Source organism: Culex pipiens, chromosome 2 (assembly GCF_016801865.2).
Source record: "Culex pipiens pallens isolate TS chromosome 2, TS_CPP_V2, whole genome shotgun sequence".
Lineage (NCBI taxonomy): Eukaryota > Metazoa > Arthropoda > Insecta > Diptera > Culicidae > Culex > Culex pipiens.
The window spans coordinates 142,054,730-142,074,793 of record NC_068938.1 but is presented as its reverse complement, the minus strand read 5'-3'; the positions used below and the strand labels follow the sequence as shown (position 1 = coordinate 142,074,793).

The 20,064-nt window shown below is 36.9% G+C and overlaps 2 protein-coding genes across 2 annotated transcripts in view; one reads left to right on the top strand and one right to left on the bottom strand.

The window, feature by feature from the left end:
• The window catches only part of LOC120417971 (F-box/LRR-repeat protein 16), a 107,279-nt gene that overhangs the window by 56,652 nt on the left and 30,563 nt on the right, over positions 1–20,064 (top strand). The window lies entirely within an intron of this gene.
• LOC120417974 (gametocyte-specific factor 1 homolog) lies at positions 17,130–17,897 on the bottom strand. Its single transcript, XM_039580213.2, has one exon. It carries the CDS (start codon positions 17,709–17,711, stop codon positions 17,139–17,141), a length of 573 nt encoding a protein of 190 aa, XP_039436147.1. The 5' UTR covers positions 17,712–17,897; the 3' UTR covers positions 17,130–17,138.

The window sequence follows — 20,064 nt, the reverse complement described above, 5'->3', positions numbered from 1 at the left end:
CACTATACATCTGAGAGCTGCCATCTATGATAAATTTAAGGAACCATTTGAAAGCACTGCAGTGTTTGTGTGCGTGCAATGAGCGGAAAGTTCCGACAGCTATCCGCCGGAGCTTTCAAATTATGTAAATAATGATCCTTTTTTGTATCAACCAAAACAGTTTTTCTATCATAACTTTTAAAGTACTGCACCAAACCGGATGAAATTCAAAAAAGACTTAAAGAACCTGAAGACGAATCCAAAGACATAGATCCGGACAAAATCGGTCGAGCCAGTTCCGAGAAAAGTGAGTGAGAAAAAAAATTCTACGTCCATCCACACGCATCAGACAATTTGATTCTGAGCCGATATGTATACGTAAAGGTATATCTTCGAGGCTTATTTAAAAAGTTCATTTTTTGAGTGATTTTATAGCCTTGCCTCAGTGAGATGAGGAAGGCAAAAAACGATCAGTTTTGACTTAGGTAGAATTCTGTAATAGTCGCCAAAATTCTTAGTTTTCTTTATTAATTTGCAAGGTTTATTATCCTTTTACTTTTTCCTCAAACTTTCATTGCACTTCATTCGGGATTCGAACTTAGATAACGAATCTGATTGACTACCAACTGATTCAGACAGACAAAATGTGGTAATCGGAGGATTAAGTTTGTTGCAAATATTTTTAAAAGCTTTCGTCAATCAAACCAGCCACGGAGAAAAAATAGTTCCCAAAATCGTGAACAAGCGTGCATGAAAATGGGAACCTCGAACAAAGTGTTCAAATCCCATGGTACGATTTTGAAAAACGTACCATGGAATTTGAACACATTGTTCGTGGTTCCCATTTTCATGAACGCTTGTTCACGATTTTGGGAACTCTTTTTTCTCCGTGAGGAGCAAAAATATATTTTCAAATAACTTCAAAAAAAATGAAATTTAAGTGCAATCAGCTTAAAGTAATTAAAAATATGCATTCCTTTGCATTTAGAATCATTTAAGCATGTTTATTTAAAATAATTTGAATATTAGTGAATTTTCGATGAATGAATGTTGAAATTCTGACTCTCAACGATTTTTCACTAGCCACTCTTAACTTATAGATACAATTACGCCTTTAGCTGAATTGTTCAACATGTAATGTCACAATTTTCGAAATATAAAAACAAAACAAAAAAAATTAAACACAGGTACATTCCGCTAAAAACTTTTTTTCAAATATCTGAAACAATTAAATCAACAATACTGATAGACAACCGTAATTTTGTGTGTTTCTATTATTTTGAATTGAAATTTTCTTAAATAACTGAAATTAAATCTTTTAAATTAAAATAACGTAATTTAGTTTTTTCATAATTTTTTTTTTAATTTGGCCCGCTAGCTCATTTGAGCTTCCAATTTGGCCCGGCCTCCAAAAACTTTGAGCATCCCTGATTTAGTGTACTAAAGAAATTCAATATTTGCATTAAAATGCTTTTCCCTTAGTTTGTTAATGATGTTTCCAATAAATAGCAGACTCTCTGGTTGTTGATCTTCTCGATCTCAATATTGCTCCATATACCGATGAATTCCTAAAGGAGCTATTAGACTATGGCAAACAAACTCGCACTTTATTTGTGTTTGACAGTTTGCGAAAACTCACGAACAAAGCAAAGTGTATGCAGGATGACGTATCTGCAAATAAATGCAGGCAAACAAAAAAAGCAGACCAACTGCCAAACTGTCAAAAATATTGTTTGTTTGCGAGTTTGTTCGTTTGTTTGTGATAGTCTAATACGTCCTTAAGTCTCTTCAAACTGCATAATTCGATTCTCTTCATTCCTCGGCTGTCCCTTGGATTCTCCTGGCTTTAAAAATTTCTTCCGATTGTCATTAATTTCACTTCCTCATCGGTTGCCTAGACACTTGTTTGTTTTTGTTCACTCTTCACTTTGAGTCTTCACTTTGCATCATTTTGTGAACTGATGATTCTCTTCTTCGATGATGACTTAAATATTGACAACCGGAGAGTCTACTGTATCCAAAAAATTTAATATTCATGAACTCAAAAATAAACACAAACTCCGACCGACATTTCCCTCCACAAAACTCAACCTCCATTCAAAGTAAACCCCTATCCAGACTCCCCACAGAGCGTGCATTCATAAAGTCAGCACGTTAAGTAAATTCCATTCTCTGTGCTGTTTTTCAGTCAGTTTTTTTTGAGTCTCCTCAAACACTGGCTGCGCTTTATTACTGTTTGTCAACGAATGTCGACGTTGAAAAGCAAATCTGATGGTGCCCTCTTTTCCCGACGAATTTTCAGAGAAAACTGGGACGTTGGAGTTGGGCACCCCCAGATAAAGACAATTTCCATGCCATGTCACAACTTCATCCATCAGTCAACGAGACTTTTGTGGCGAAAAGGGGTGAGAGGCTTGACTGACGAAGTGTATTCTAGACATCTGCAGAAGGGAAGTGTGTCCCTCGTGGTATATTAGGGATCCCACAGGAAGTAAACTGAAACTGCGTGTCTTCCGCTCGCTGGAAGAGTGTACTTTGCCAAAGTGCCTAGACGTGAGTTGGAGAGCAGTCACGAAATGAACGAACGAATATCATGGTAATTTTATGTTCAACTTTGGGTCCTTGGGAGAACAGGCGGAGTCTAGATGGATACTATGGGAATATGTTTGTGGCATATCATTAACATGAGAGGAGTAAGAAAATGGGAAGGATAACATAATAGATATTCACAACGTCACAATTTACATGTGTGAAAGGAATTTTTAATGAGATTTTGCCCTGAATTGTCAAGGACCGTCTAGAATGAACTCTGAGTTGATACGAAGCTTAAGGTAAGATCAAAGTTCAGTAAATTTATGGTCCGGACACCAGCTGGTCACCAACCGAACTCTAACTAGGTCAAATGCCACATTTGAACTGAACTTGGTCCCACCAGGCCGACGTCCTGCGGCATCCATAAAGATTTCCGGATGCTTCCCCGGGTGGAAATGGAGCACGTAATGGGAAATCGATACCGAATGCCTATATTTATTGGATGCCTTCCGCAGTATAGTGGTTCCATCCTTGTGCACAGCTGAGAAGTTCAAGCACCAGCCCGGTTCGAGGTTATAGATATATGGAAGTAGCAGGTTTGGTATTAAAGTTACATGCTGCGTGCCCCTGCGAGACTTGAATCCATAAATCTAGTGGTTTGGGAATTTTACGGCACCAATAAAAATAAAAAAGGATTTGAATTGTAGAAGTGGAAACCCCAAAAAAAGACAACGAATTCTGAATTCCAAACGAAACGTTGTTTTGGAAATAACTCTAGAAATCTATTTTTTTCTACTCAGTCTATTTTTAAAATCAATTCAGTCTAAATCCCTTTCACACCTCAGTGCAATGTCCCAGTGTCCCAGTGCACTACTGGGTTGCGTTGCGCATCTATTCTCGGACCAACCCAAAACCTAATATTATGCAATATTTACGCGCTGCCCGCAATCACTTCCTGGCTGCAAAACGGTTTTACGGGTTTTAATTTTAGCGCTGCGTGCTCGAGTTGATTCGCGTAAATTCGATGCACCTCACGCTTTGGTTGAATTGCCTTTAAATTTAGTAAACACACTCGGTCCTGCCAGCGTGATCAGCTGTGACGAACTCGATTTGGGAAATTCCCAAATCGATCAGCTGTTGATTCGTTTCACGGTGGTACAATCGCGCATTGATTTAAAATTGAATTTGAGTAATTCTGACCAAAAATCCGAAATAAATTGTTATTTGAATTTTTGTTTGTATCCAGTGTTGTAAATGAGTGATAGAAAAGCTATCAATAGATTATCTCTGCACCAAAGATATCCGAGAGTATAGCTGCCGTCACTATAGCTTGTGAGATCTCTTCTTGTGTCTTGTGATTCCCAGCGATGGCATTCTCTCTCTATCACTCCTTCCCTTTTCGACGACTATGCGCTCTCACCGCTGAGTCTCTCAATCTCTCAGAAAACTGCAATGAGAGAACGCGAGATGGCGATTAGGAGCCGACCACGCATGACGTCCCGTTAAACTGCGTTTGCGAAATTGGTTTTGTGGCGGCTTTTGTAGTTAAACGCTGTTGCGGCAGGATGATCGTGGAAGCAGGAATGAGAGAGAAAAGGAAAATGTCAATCGCGAGTGTGTAAACACGAAAACGTGTTCGGCTATTTTCGGCGCTGAGAGATTCAATAAGGAGAGAAGAGCAGTTGTATTTGAGGCATGAATATTCAGGCGGGATAATTGTAGTTGCTGAGAGCTGATATTTTGATATTTTAACAACCCTGTTTGTATCAGAGCAACTTTTCCAAAAATGTGCAACTAGAACAGAAACATTCTCCATAACCAAAAAGGAATTTTTGAATATTTCGGCAGCTGTCCTTACAAAAATGGTCACATGATATTCAAAAGAAGTGCGTCCATCCCGGGAAATCTCGGGACAAAATTCCAGTGAATTTTCGAATCCCGGGATTTTTAAAGATTTGGTCTCGGTTTTCCCGAAACAGAAAAAAAAACATATTTTGAACTGGAAATTTAGATTGGTGGTGAAAAATATGAACAGTTAACCTTCTACTGCCCAAACTTTTTTTTCGAAATTTTTTATTTTTCCGTGTTCAGGAGGTCATTTTGAGCAACTTTTGTTCTACGAAAAACTGTACTTCTCTTGTTTTATGTTTTTCTTGTTTCATTTTTAGTATTTTAATTTGCATTTATCTTGTTTTGTTTATGTTTGTTTTTGCTGGTATTTGGCCTACTCTACCACCTCCTATCATTACATTTTGCCTATCTAATTTTTTCATGTTTTTACAGTAACTTTTTCAATTTTTTGTATGTTTTTCACATTTTCTGCTATAAAATGGAACCATTATCATTTAAATTGTAAATAAATGCGTAGAGGCATAGTCTGGGGCACTAGAAAAATTACTGCATACCGTAAAACGGGGTGACTTTGATAGCCGGGGTGACTTTGATAGGTTTGCGATTTTTACGTAAAATGAAGAGTACAGTTAAAATACGTAAGGAATGGTTTAGAAACATACTGACCGTGGTAGAGAAGTGTTCGAAGTACATACTTTCATAAAATTTTGACAAGTTTAAAAAGTTAGTTAAGTATAGTTAAGAAAATGTTGATGAAAGTCATTATTTTAAACTTCTCAAAGTGTCATGATTTTCTCAATGAACATGATTTTTAATCGGAAAACGGAATGCATTTTCGGATTCTTTGCACAATTTTCCACTAGGAGAGGGTTAAAAAAATTGTAAATAATATATAATATTTTGTTTTTGAAACACAATTCAAAAAAATCACCAACTTTATAGGCAATTTCAGTTGAACAAATTTCATGTAAAATGTGAAAATTTGTGATTCGTGCTTGAAATTCAGTATAAAATGCAATATAAATCTCACATTGCTAAATATAAATTCTCGCATTGCCGCCAAGACCTTGCTGATGAACAACACGGGTTCTTTCCGAAGCGCTCAACAGCAACCAATCTCCTTTGCTTCACCGAATCGATCATCAACAGCTTCGACGCCCACTCTCAAACCGATGCCATCTACACAGATCTGTCAGCCGCCTTCGACAAAATTAACCATCGCATCGCTGTTGCTAAGCTTGAGAGATTGGGTTTCCGAGGAAGCCTATTGGCCTGGTTCAAGTCTTATCTAACGGGACGTTCGCTGAGGGTGAGAATCGGAGACGCACTTTCCGATATCATCGAAGCCACATCGGGTATCGCGCAAGGAAGCCACCTCGGTCCGGTGGTATTCCTGTTTTACTTTAACGACGTTAATTACACCGTCACTGGACCTCGCCTCGTTTACGCGGATGACCTCAAGCTTTTTGCTCGAATTGACAACTCGAACGACGCCGAAGCATTGCAGCGCGATCTTGACAGGTTTGCTGGTTGGTGCGAGGTGAACCGCATGATCCTCAACCCTGGAAAATGCCAAGCGATCACGTTCAGTCGGAGACACTTCCCAGTAACCTTCGACTACCGTATTAATGATACTTCTGTCGAACGGGTCACTCACGTGAAGGATTTGGGAGTCATCTTGGACACGCAACTCACTTTCAAGCAGCATCTGTCATACATAATCGCCAAAGCCTCCCGACAACTAGGATTGGTAATCCGCATGACGCGCAAGTTCACTGACATTTATTGTCTAAAGACCCTGTACTGCTCGCTGGTTCGATCCACTCTAGAGTACTGCTCGACAGTGTGGTCCCCGCACTACAACAACGCTGTTTGTCGCCTCGAAAGCATCCAACGAAGGTTTGTGCGATATGCCCTCAGGCAGCTGCCGTGGACAAATCCCTTGCATCTTCCGCCGTACGAACAACGCTGCCGTTTGATCGACCTCGATACACTACAGCTACGACGAGACCTAGCCCGTGCGATGACTTCTGCTGATGTCCTACTCGGCCGGATTGATTGCCCTGATCTGCGTAACCAGATTCAGCTCCGAGTGCCTACCCGTCAACTACGCCACACGCCAGCTCTCGAAGTTCCGTTTCGTCGCACCAACTACAGCGCGAATGGTGCCATCAACGGACTAAAGAGAGCGTTTAACAAAGTGTCCAGTGTGTTTAGCTTAGATGTGTCTCGTACTACGTTGCGTTTTAAGTTTGTGTCCTTGTTAAGATCTTTGTTACGTATGTAAATTTAGTTTTAAGTGCATCATTGGGGCAAAATAAGTGCCTGTTGAGAAGAAATAAACAACAAATCAAATCGATAATTTTATAAACAAAACAAGTTTTAACAAATTTCAGGCAAAATTCCGACTTTTTAACAATTTTGCTTAAAATTTATATGTATTTTGCTAAAAAGTTTATACACTTAGTTAACTAAATATGAACATTGATTTTTTTCTTAAAACTATATCAGCTACTTTAGTGATGGTACATTTAACAAATAAAGTTTGAACATCTTAAATATGATTTTAACAAGAAAAACTATGACTATCAAAGTCACCCCGGAATAAAAACTAAATTTTTTTAACGTAACTATTTTTCTAAACATTATTGAAAAAACTTTTTTTCTGAAATAGTGCATGGACTTTGTGTGCCCTACCCCAGTACATGTTTTAAAAATAATAATCTTGAGAAAAACCTTACCTGTTCAAAAATATTCCAAAAACAAATTGAAATCCTATCAAAGTCACCCCGGTTTACGGTACTTCTTTTTACTTAAAATATAGGAAATGTTAGTAATAACGTTACATAATTCACCATTAGGTGGTTGGTGCCTTCCTAACATTTCGAGTGTAATGCTAGGTAATATCTGAGATCCGGCCTTCACAAAGTTCATAATTAACACTTAAGTGCTAATAACTTTTGATAGGGTTGTCAGATTTTCAATCTACTGAACTCGTTGGAAAGGTCTTTTGATTATCTATCCAACGACAGGTCGCATCATAGATCCGGACAACGTTTTCATTGAAATATATGAGATCCGGCCTCTAAAAAGTTCATAAATTACACTTAAGTTCGTATAGCTTTTGATAAGGTTGTCAGATCTTCAATCTTTTGAACTCGTTGAAAAGGTCTTTCAAATACCTTTCTAAAAATGTATAACATGACGAGGTTTCTTACAAAAACCACCCTTTTCACACCCTTTCTTCCGTATTTTTGCTAAAATCGTTTTTCAGCATAACTTTTGAAGTACTTAACAAAACTTTATCATTTTCAATAGCGACTTGTGGGACCCCAAGACGGATCAAATGAGACCAAAACGGTCCAAATCGGGTCAGCCAGTGCCAAGATAACTAAGTGCAAATTTTTTTGATCAGCATCCCACCACACACACAGAAATTTGCTCAAAATTTGATTCTGAGTCGATATGTATACATGAAGGTGTGTCTAGGAGATCAAATTAAGAATTTCGTTTTTCGAGTGATTTTAAAGCCTTTCCTCAGTAAGGTGAGGAATGCAAAAACACAGCCAAAGTTGACCCCTAAAAAAATTACATTTTTAAAAACATTGGCAAAGCCACATAAAACAAGTCAAACTTCCAACCCTAAAATTTTCCAAAATTTTAAAAGTTCTTCTTTCCAATGCTTTTTGAAGATCAAAAATTGGTTGAAAAATTGATTTTTGGCGATTTTTTAAATCAAAGCCCGTCTAGAGGCGGGGTTGAGTTGTAGAGGGTCAAATACAGTCCAGACTTGTTTATTCGAAGGCCTTAATAAAATTTCACAAACATTTTTGATTTTTTCGTTGTCTAATTTTGACAACGCATGACTCCTAAGGGCATCTCCACCGCAGAGATTTAATTGCGTGGTAAACCTATCGGTTAGATCCCCACATTTCCGCACCGCTGGGAGCTAATTTGGCTACTGAATCAAGTCCATCGCGGGTGTCTAATTGATTCATTTTCAAATTCTAGCCGTTTTGCTGATCAAAATCAATGAAACTATATTCTAGCATGATAGAACATGCTTCTAATTGCATTTTATGTCCAAATTGATTGCGTGCATCAATTTGCGGGGTAGCAAAGCTAAAGCTAAATTAACCTTCAAGTTCATTCAGCGAGGAAAAAGTTCATCGGGGATCCGTCGAGTCGCCAAGATAGGTGCTCGAGAAGTCTCCGAGCTGTGGGTGGCCATTTTTTTCTGCGATTTTTGGAATTATTTGTATTTGATTTGGTTGTTGTTTTTATCTTCAAAAATTGCATAGTGACAAAACGCGCAATTGAAACAAGAAAATCCAAATCGGAATAAATTTGAAGAAATAAAATTTAAGTTGAAAATGCTAGTGAAGATGCATTTATTTTGAATATTAAATTTGAGTGAATATTGAAGTAATCAGAAATTTTGATCAAAATGACTTAAATTTAAATTGAAAAATTGCGGCAAAAATCATGTTTTATAATATTTAAAATAAAAATATTAAACCAATCAAATCAAAATCAAATTATTCGCTCTAAAGCATTGCCTTGGCGTTCTCAATTCGACGTCGTCGTGCTATCTTGTCGCACCCGCCATTTTGACGTTCCGAGAAAAACGCGTTTTAATGTTTGACCTTGAATATTCAAAAACGAAGGCACGCAATGTAAACAATAACAAACACGTTTTGTTTGGCTCACCATTCTGTGCATTGTCTCAAAGTTTGGTTGAAGTTGGTTGCTGGAGTCCCGAGTTATGATTACAAATGTTTACGGTAGTCTAGCTTGTACGTGCGACAAACGCATCCTGACTTTCCTGGCCTGAAATCCCTTTGGCCTTTTGTCGCACTTACATCAATTTTCATGGAGTGACAAGATAGCACTACAAGATTGAAACTACTTTCATATGTAAAGTGACAAAAATGAACGGAGTTTTTTCGGTTTTTGTTGAATATCTCAGGATTGTAATCGAATTTTGGGGATCTGTGAAGGTCAAAAGGTGAGGCATTGTGAGCTGCACAAAATGGCGTTCTTAACTCAATTTGGCCCAAAATGCACGTACGACAAGTTAGCACGATGGCGACGAATTGCGAGATTCCTACTCGAAACTAGGTGTCCGAAGGCCTTGTTACGCTCCAAACATTTTTTTTTATTAGTATGGGAACCTTCCATCGGATGAGGAAGTAAAATGTCGTTCCCGGCCTTGGTTGTTGTTAGGTCGTTAAGTCATTCCAGGTGTAGGAGTCGTCTCCATGCCATAAGTACAAACAACACACCAAACCAAGCCTACTCCGGTGGAATCGCTGGCGGAGGTTGGTCTCGCAATCCAAAGGTCGTCAGTTCAAACACTGGGGTGGAAGGTTCCTTGGAGTAAAAGAGGTTTGGGTGCTCTCCCCATTCAAGCCTTCGGACTCCTAGGTTCGAGCAGAAACTTACAATAGAGACCACAAAAGACCCGGGGGTCGTTAATGTGGATGGTTTGATTATTTTTTTTTTTGGGAATTTTGTTATGAGGAGGAGGGGGTAAAAAATCAATTTTTCGGCGTTACGGAATAAAAGAACGCCCTTTCCATAAGAAAAAGATTTTTGAAAATGAGTGGTTGTTAATTGATTGGTGCATGTGTTTAATACATTTCGCAACACTTTTACGCTAATATTTTGGATCAACTACTCGTAATTTCAAGTTTGTTTTGTTACTATTACACAGAAAAAAATCAATTCCCGTAATCGTGAATTAAGTTCACGAATATGAGATCCACGAAGGAATTTATTCATGAGTATGGTGCATTTGCACCATAAACGTGAATATATTCCTTCGTGGTTCTCATAATCGTGAACTGACTTCACGGTTTCGAGAATTGATTTTTTTCTGTGTAGTTTTGTATGTCCGGGTAAAAAATCTTAAAACTTCATGAAAAAACCAAACCCAAATACCCCAAATGTATCGTTAAAAAATAAATGAAGCAAATCAAAACCCAATTCTAAACATATAGCTTGAAAAATAAAGCAGAAATCCGTCTGAAGTTGTGGTTTGGTTTGGATTTTTTTATTTGAAGCCTATCAATATTCTCATGCAACATTTTTAATCTCAGGAAAATGCTATTTATTTCTGGACTTTGAAAGTTGGAACTGTTATGCATATTCAGAGACAACAGGTAACCTTCTAATAAAACTTAAACAGTAAAACAATAGCTGGTCGCAAAGGGAGATACACATTGCTGTTGGCAATAGTTCATCAAAATTCTGTTTTTTTTCAGAAAAATCAGCATTTTTAACGTTGGTGTGATGTATTTAATCCCATTTTAATTATAATTTAAGCAAAACAAATTGTAAATTTGGATTTGTAAACACACATTCGATCCTGCTCACGTCAGTGAAGGTTTATATTTTAAATGAGCCGGATAGCTTGCTTATTTTCAAATCTATATTGGTTCATAAAAAAGGTTTTTCCTGCTTATTTTTTTCTATTCAAAAGACTTTTTCAAATGTCAGGCAGAAGATTGACAATGCGATGATCAAAAGTAATCAAAAACTGCTCCAACGCGAATTAAAAAAATTAAACTGCATTACCCCAAGTTTGTCAAAAGTCATTTTTCATGCGTAAACTTGCAGCACAGGAGGGAAAATATCTCCAAACTCGAAGACTTGAAATCGAAAAAAACAAGCATCACTCCTAATGTAAACATTTACTGACGTGAGTAGGATAAACTTTTTGTTTATAATCTCACATTGGCTCAATTACATTGTTTTCCGAAAACTATCAGATGATTTGCTCCCAATTAGTAGGCTTAGTGATTTTTCACGCTCGAAAATTGCAAATTTCACGGAGACCTCAATTTCAAAACAAAAAATTTCACGTAGGTTTCGCGGAACGTGAAAAATGTTAAAATAACTCTGAAAATCTTATGTTTGAATCACAGAAACTACTTTTCATGCTTCATTATATATTATTCTTCAATAAACAAAAAAATCTTTCATAAATTTGAACGTGACACAAAAAATTCTCCTGATTTTCAAAAAAGATTCCACCTAGTTTATGGATGGGCTCTAAATATATTTTGAAATAAAATGTTAAGCATGTTAAAAAGTTTTCGCTGATTTGCTTCATTTTATTGAATTGCTTATCAAAGCAAGATTTAACAATCTTGTCCAACAAAAATGAATGAAATAATTTGAATTTTGTTGCGACATTTAGCAAATTAACATTTTTTATTATCTCCCATTTCAAAATTCAAATTTTGAATCAAAAGTAAAAAATTAATATAATTTGTAACGAAATCAAAAATTTTATACAACAATGAAAACAAAACAAGTAGTATTTTTTTAAACTTTCACGAGAATTATCCACCCAAATAATCAAATATCGCTAAAATTCAATAGGACTCAGAAAAATCTGTAACAAAACAAATCACGATTCTTTTGCAACTAAACCATTCAAAAAATAGCAGTAAAATTGTTATTCAGCGAATGAAAATATTACTAAACTTAGTATGTTTCTTAAAACACTGAAAAATTCTTCAAATGTTTTATATCAAGCTTTTCAATTGAAAACTAATAAAATTTACCTAAATAGTCTGTATGGATGAAATATTTATTATTTTGTTATTCTGAAAAAAACATGATTTGAGAAAATTGATAAATTTCACGAATTTCACGCCGACCACGAAATCATAAAAAAACACTAACCCTATGTTAGTAATTGAACAAGCGTATTCACTCACTTAATTCTATAGTAGTTCATAAGATTATGTTTATTCCTACTTGAGTTTGATAAATCATTTTGAGAAAAATCGTTACAGCTTTACACAAACATAAAAAATCATGGGATTTCGCGGAAAAAACAAATTTCACGGATTTCACGCTGTCCGCGAAATCGTGAAATTTCACTAACCCTACCAATTAGCTTTGCATCTCAATAAGGTCCTTGCGGTGGAGATGCCCTTAACTACTCTTAAGTGATTTAGCATTTTTAAATCCATGATGGCGACCAAAATGGCGGTACCGAAATCTTGAAAATGTGCATTTTTTTTAAGTTCAATGCAATTCACTTTTCAAGTTGCACTGAAATGGGGTCGCAGAATTTGAATTTTATGCTTAAAGAAAGAAAATTACAAATTGTTCATGATTCGTTTATCCGAAGTCCCAGACATACCTTCGAATAATCGAACTTCGGATAAGCATTACAATTGTTATTTGGCCATATATCAGCATTAATTTAAGAAAATAAATAAAATTTTAGTTTACAAGTCCGCAAAATTCCTAGCCTTAACTGCTAAAGAGTTTTCGTTCAATTGAACTCATGTTCTAGATTAGGCTCAACAAACCCACACTTTTAATTTTCATTACTAGAGAAAAATAAGCTAAGAATTTTCCCATTGATGTTGTCTAATGCAGCATAACTGCACACTCATTAATTCCCAACTATCCGCACTCTTGTACGTTTCAAGCCTGCACAGCTCAATTCCTCCCCAATGAACAATAATAAAGTGTCACCTTCTCAAGCACGATGCTGCCTCCCTCTCTCTCTCTATGCTCACTTTATTTGCTCCAATTACCGAGTGAATTAATCATGCCACTTTCAAGTGGGGATCCTTTCTATCCCCTGTTCTACCCCCTCAGCGAGAGTGAAATTGCAAACGGGGTGAATAATCTTGTTTTCATCTGATTGTAACGACATGGCGTTTGTGTGTAAGTGTGTGTGTGTGTGTGTTTGCATTTGCACTCCACCGAAAAATCCGACGGAACGGCACTTCAAACATTCAAAAGTCAAGTGGGCGAAGTGTGGTGGGTGTACCTCACCCTACTTGAGTGAGTGGTTTTGGTTGTGAATCTGCGAAAATTACGAAACACAACAATAAAAGCAGCAAACGATTAAAGCCACAAATTCCTAGCATAGCATGACCTAACAACCACCCCCTATGATGCGCCCCTTGCCTCCCACTCTAACGAAGGGAGTATAAAAATCGAGATAAAAATAAATCTGTTTGGTATGTGTGGGGAGGAAAAAGTCACGAGTTTGGTACCACAGCTGATATAAAATACCGGCATTAAAAAGATGTAATTAGCAATCTTACAGTTTGCTGAGGTACTCCAAGATTCATGCTATTACAATAATTTCTTTGATTTAAAATTGAAGCAGTGGAAACACAATGAACAGAAGAAGTTCAAAATAGACCACTTCAGTTCATTAATTATTCAATACAAGTTTCCAATTATTTTGTAAAGCCGTTTGCAAATTTAATCTGGCATCTTTAAATAAATTTAAAAAGAATGCGATTCTTTTTTTTAACATCTTCGAAAAAAAAAAAAATCATTCAATCGCCTTTTTTGTTCAGCATTTAGAAACTAAGCTGAAAAGTAAAATGAAAATGGATTTAATTTTTTAAGTGTAACTATTTTTTCCTCTAATGTGCTGCCGTTCTACTCATAATTGTCCCATGTTTAAAAAAGGGCAACTGAGAAAAACGCGTTTGATATTTCTTGTTCGATTTCTGTGTTTTTACGCATAATTGTCCTATGGGTTTCTATTCGCCCTATATGTCCCTAATCACCCAAGTTAACATGTTATCACCCTTATTTGTAATCCTCTTGCAGGTAAATAAGTAAACAAGATAAACACCTCAAATTCCTCGACATGACCTCAAAATGGGAAAGGCTAGTGACCAATAATGTCACTCTGTTTTCTCTGTTTTCTGAACCGATTTTGACCAAACCAGTCGCATTCAACTTGGTTTAGGGTCCCATACGGTGCTATTGAATTGTTTGAAGTTTCGATAAATAGTTCAAAAGTTATACTTAAGGCTACCAACTCTTACTGAGCAAAAATCCGTACACTTTGCCGATATAACACGATAATGTAAAAAAACTGTCAATGAATTATTTAGACAAATTAAATTTAATATAAACTGTGTCGTTTTGACAGCAAAATGCTATCGGGACCATCCATAAACCACGTGGACACTTTAGGGGTGGGGTGGGGACACCGATTCCCAAAAAAAATGTCCACGTGATTTATGGATGGTCCCATCAGAGTGCTTATGACTTGCAAGTTTAAAAGTATTCATAAAATAAACCGTGATTTGAATCAAATCATTATGTTCTTCAATTTTTTTGTTAAACGTTTAAAAGTTTACAGAATGTCAAGTTTGCTTATCGTTCTTAGTGTTTTCTTGAACAATTTTCCAGAGTTTTTTTTTATTGAAAAGGTCTTAAAACATGTAAAACACAACAGTTTATAGGACCTTTAAAAAAACTCTAGATTTGTTAATTCAAATGTTCAAATGTTTTCACAATAGTTCAAAAACTCTAGAATTATTGATAAGCAAGTTTGTATTGAGGAAACCCCAGAAAACTCTCCCTTTTTAAATCAAACTTTGATCAAACTCACAGAAAAATAAAAATTTCTAGTTTACAAAAGCTTCAACCAAATCAATAAAGCAATTCAATTATTAAAAAGTTGTTAAAGTTCCGTACAAATCCGTATTATGCGTAAAATTCCCTACAAAAATTCCGGCCTGTAAAAAATCCGCGAAGAGGTTTGAAAATCCGTATGGTAAGGAAAAAATCCGTACAGTTGGTAGCCTTAGTTATACTTAAAAATGTGTTTTCGCGCAATTTCGAAAGTTGAATAAATGGCAGGACATCGCACCAAATAGCATCATGTTATGTATCGTTTGATATGTAATCGAAAGAGCTGCAAAATATTTACAATCTGGCAGTAATTTCTCAAGTTATGACTACTTCGTTCGTTTTTTGAAGCTGGATTTCACTTATCTTACAGATAATATCCAGATCAATCATATGACCTATCGTTAGATAGGTTATTGAAAGACCTTTCCAACGAGTCCAAAACATTGGAGATCTGGCAACCCTGCCTCGAGTTATGACCACTTAAGTGATTTCTATACACTTTTTTGTAGCCGGATCTCACTTAAATGTATGCAAACGATATCCGGATCCATCATCCGACCCATCGTTGGTTAAGTAATCGAAAGGCCTTACCTTTCCAACAAGTGCAAAACATTGGAAATCTGGCAACCTCGTCTCTCCACTTAACTGATATTTCAATGCCTCTGTGCTCTCTTATGCTAACTAGATAGGAAAACCAGCAAGCTTAGTACAAGAGAGCACAGAGGCATCGATTTATGTACTTTGTTATTCCGGATCTAAACAAAAAATGTTACTTAATCCACCTTAAGGTGGTTGGTGCCTTCCTCACATTCATGTTGTATTTTAGGTTGTTTTTTGAAATTAATTTAGGAGTTTTATTTATTTTTTTATTATTTTTTTTATTTATTTTTTTATTTTTTTTTTCATTAAATTTTTTTATAGGGGAAATATGCCCTTTCTCAGCCTATTTCTATTATCGGCTTATCAGCACTTTAATCATGAATTACAGCTTTCATAAGGTGTTTTTGACTGTTCCAAAGTAACAAATAGCTCAAATAAAAGTGAGCAAGCAACTCTCCATTGTTGATGTTTCAAAAAATTTTGATTCTATAGCGGAAACTGCAAAAGTGATGAGAATTGGTCGAACGGCTTAGGGTGATTAAAATGGGTATAATTCCCCTAATTATTGTTTTCACAAGCGCAATTTTCAATTCGGTGCTGTAATTGAATTTAAAAGTGCTGATATGCCAACATTAGGTGCACGATGGAATTGCATGCTGTCCCCCTAGTCTTAATAAACAATGCCTTATGAGTTGTATATTTTTCAGCCAGTTTTGAGATAATCGTGTGGAAAAAAATCATGTCTACACACATCCCCACAGACATTTGTTCAGAATTTGATTCTGAGTCGATGAGGTATAAGTGAAGGTATATCTGGGAGGAGTATTTAAGAAGTTCATTTTTCGAGTTATTTTATAGCCTTGCCTCAGCGAGGTAAGGAAGGCAAAACTGATGAAATTTGTATACAACCCCATTTGGAGTCAAGCATTTCAAAAGGGCACAAAACTTTTGTAAACAACAAAGTATCCCTTTCACTCAAATGACAGTTTGCATAAGGTGTGAGAGGGATACACTCTTGTTTATAAAAGTTTTGTGCCCTAATGAAATGGAAAGCATGATTTTATTACCCACATTTTTTCTTTTCTTATATTGGTAAAATTGTGATTTCTTTACTAAACACTGAAAACACTTTTTTATATAACATCATGTTTATTTCATCAACATTGCCATCTAGTGAAATGAGTGTATACTTGAGATCCTAATTAAGAAGATTGGCCAATGCGGCCAAGTTTTTCTGCACGCAAAAGACAAATCTAAAGTTTTATTAGATAAAAGTCCCTTAAAAATAGGGAATCTTATAGCTTATAGGACCTTTTTTCAAAAAAAAAAAACTCTAGAAATACTCTTTTATACGGTTTCTCAAATGAACATTGACCAGTCTCCTCTTTAAGTTCTGTAGTATACTTGGACCTGTTTTAGTTTAATTATGTTTTCTGTTGATCGTTTTTATTGGATAACTGACAACTTTTTCAACTTTTTACATCTATAACTATCATTTAATGACACATTCATGGAATTCTATGAATCACTTGAACAAAAATACTCTCTTTCTTGACCGGGGAAATAAACTCGTTTTCGACAAACTTTTCCACACACTACCCGCAAAATTACAATCCCAACCCTTAATGTTAATATTACAACCAATTTTAAAAGCAAGCATGCTTCCTGATTCAAACTTGAATTTTGCTGAACTAGCAAGAGAGATAAATCGTTACTCACAACGTAAGTTACACCCTTTTGAAAAAGGAAATTATTATTCAATCCTTCAACCGCAAGTTTTGCAAACGCAGCCGTTCCGCCTCGTAGAAAGCCTTTTTCTCCGCCGGCGCCTTGAGGGTAGCCTTCCGGATGACCTTGGCCTGCTCGCAGTACTTTTGCGGGTTGTACGCCGGAACGTTCATGTCGTCCCAGCACTCATCCTCTTCATCGTTCGCAACCGGCAGCTTTTGCTCCTTCTCGTCGTCCCAATTCTCGTCATCGTCTTCATCCTTCCGGCTCTGGGAGTACCGTCCCACCTTGAACGGATCCTTCGGCGGACTGTTGTTGTACACCAGCTCCGGCGGGTTGTTCTCTGGCGCGTTGGCGGATTTGCTGGCGATGCAGTATTTGTACGTTTCGAACGATGCCCGGTCCTCGCAGCTTTGGACGTGCAACTTGAGCTCCTTCTCGTTCACTCGGTGGGACTCATTGAACGGGCAGGACACCAGCTTCTGGTTCGGGTGGTTCTTCCGACATTTGAACAGGTGTTTGGACATTGCGTGAGCCTGAATCCGGTGAGCCTTTTCGTACGGACATTGTATCAGCTCCCCATATCCGGCTGGTGTGGACATTTTTGTGTTGACGAGTTTCACAACACCTTTTCACTTTGGCTTATCTATTGTTACACGTATACTGGGTCGCTTTGTACAAGATTACACAGGAGCAAATGTGAAGAAATCTTCCAGGTTTGGCGATAATGTTATGAAAAATTTAAATCATAACAAACTAGTTTTCGTTTGACAGCTCCTCGTTTGCTACTGGCACGATTCTGGTACGTTCTTTTCGCAGGCAAGAAGGCACATGCGCAGTAAGAAATGGCCCCTTCGAAACTGACTACCTAAAATCGAAAACAGTCGTGTGCGGTACAAAATTTGGATTGTTTTGACAAAGAAGAAATTTAGGTTTTAGAAAAAGAAATCAACTTAGTACGATTAAAGTAAATATAATTTCTTTCAAAAAGCTGAACATCCTTCTTGAAATATTAGTTTAAATTCTCTTAGGTACTCGCAGGCCAAGGGCGAATGATACTGATAATACCTCTTCAGTTGACGCTCAGGCGAGGAACATCCTGGAAGGAGCGTCACTGACTACGTCCGTAGTCCTGTTAGATTATTCTTGATCAAGACAGTATAGCTCTGGTTCCTTGCAAGTGTCCTATTTTCTTACCTCCACGTTGGCTTGGTTTTCATGATGACCTAGTTGGTGGCCTGTGGAAACGACTCGTAAACCTTTGACCAGCGAGGGTCAGAGTAGAGGCGGCTAAAAGAAAGGGGCGCGTCAATGTGGGAAAGGAAGTAATTTGTGATTGTAGACGGTATTGTTTTGATTCGCAGTATGTTGAGTCAACTGCTGTGGATGTACCTGAGCATCACAGAACGGGGTTTCTCTTCTTTCCATTTCAGCTATCAGCTATCTTCTGTTTATTTTGTTTTCACTGATTTTCTAAAACGGCTTCTGTTTACTATCCTCCATTTGATTTACTTATTTGATTCTCTTATTTCTCAAACCTTTTCCACTCTATTTTACCAATTGATGCTGCTGTAACAAACTGTCTGCTTTCCCTTAATTTGACAGCGATGTCAATTTTGTTCATCATGTGCCTTTTCTTTATTTATCTATTTGAATAATTTCTCATCTTCCCTGTAAATTGCTCTCAATACAATCTAAGCTTGTTTGTTACCTCTATTTATTAACTATTGTTAATTTCTTTATCTACTTCATAAATTACTATCTTTCTTTCTTTAACTATTGGTTCTTTACAAAGTATATTTCCTTCACTGTCCATTGTTTTGAAACTTCACCTTTTTCTTAAGCAAGTGAGGTTTGAGTCCTTACTCAATATATTAACACAAATATTACTATTGTACTTTTGTTAAACTTTTGAATAACATGCTTAGGTCAAAAACATTGTAACAAAACACCGCGACAGAAGAAATAGCAACAGATTAACACGATTCAACATTAGGGAAGATTTCAGGAGAAAACAGTACACAGTAAATAACAATTAGTTTTTGAATTCAAACTAAAAAATAGAACAGTACTTGCTTTAATGAAAATTGATAGGCACACTATAAATGGTTAGGCGCTTATACTTACATCAAACCCTACGTAATGTACCACCCCCGGCCGAGTTAAAATGCGTAACCGGAAAAGAAGGTGTGCATGCCTGGCACGAACACTCAAAGCGTGTTCTAGCGTGCTGCTCGTACTGACTCAGAGCAAGGGTGAGATGTAGGTGTAAGGGCAGTGCGTGTTCGTCGGGAACCTGGTGCATAAGATCGGTCAAGGCCCGTTCTTACACTGAAAATTGCGAATTGCGAATTGCGAAAATTCTCTTAGGTACTCGTGTGAATAAATCGATGTCTCCGTGCTCTCTTGCTTCATGCTTCCTGGTTTTCTTATCTAGTTAGCACTGATAGAGATCCTAAATAGGGAGACTGGACGAAGTGAATTTGACGTACCCAAACAGACGCGAGTTTGACGTTTCCAAACGAGCATTTGCCTACGCCCAGCAAAACTTATCAGTTTTGCCAAGCTCAAAACATACGTTGCCAGATCGATTTAGCAAGATTAGACCAGTCTCCCTATTTAGGGTCTCTAAGCACAGAGGCATCGAAATGCTGAATCAGGAGTTTGGATCTCGTCCAAGAATGTGCATACTTAGATCTGAATGATTATTGTCCACTACATTTGTTTGAGTGACATGAATGGGTATGAATGGGTGAACTTGTTTTAAAAATTGTTCTATTGCAGAAGTGGCACACTGTGAGGTGTAACTTTGGCTTAACTACAGTTATTTTGTCCGATTTTTTTGGCATGTTTACTAGCGCGCTTTGGATTTATATTTGGTAAATATCATCATTAGCACTTGGTATTTAAATTATGACTTACTGCGCATAAATCACATTTCAATATTGCGCAATT

Coding starts and splice junctions, on each gene's coding strand:
- LOC120417974 (XM_039580213.2), bottom strand. CDS start 17,711: ATGTCCACACCAGCCGGATATGGGGAGCTGATACAATGTCCGTACGAA.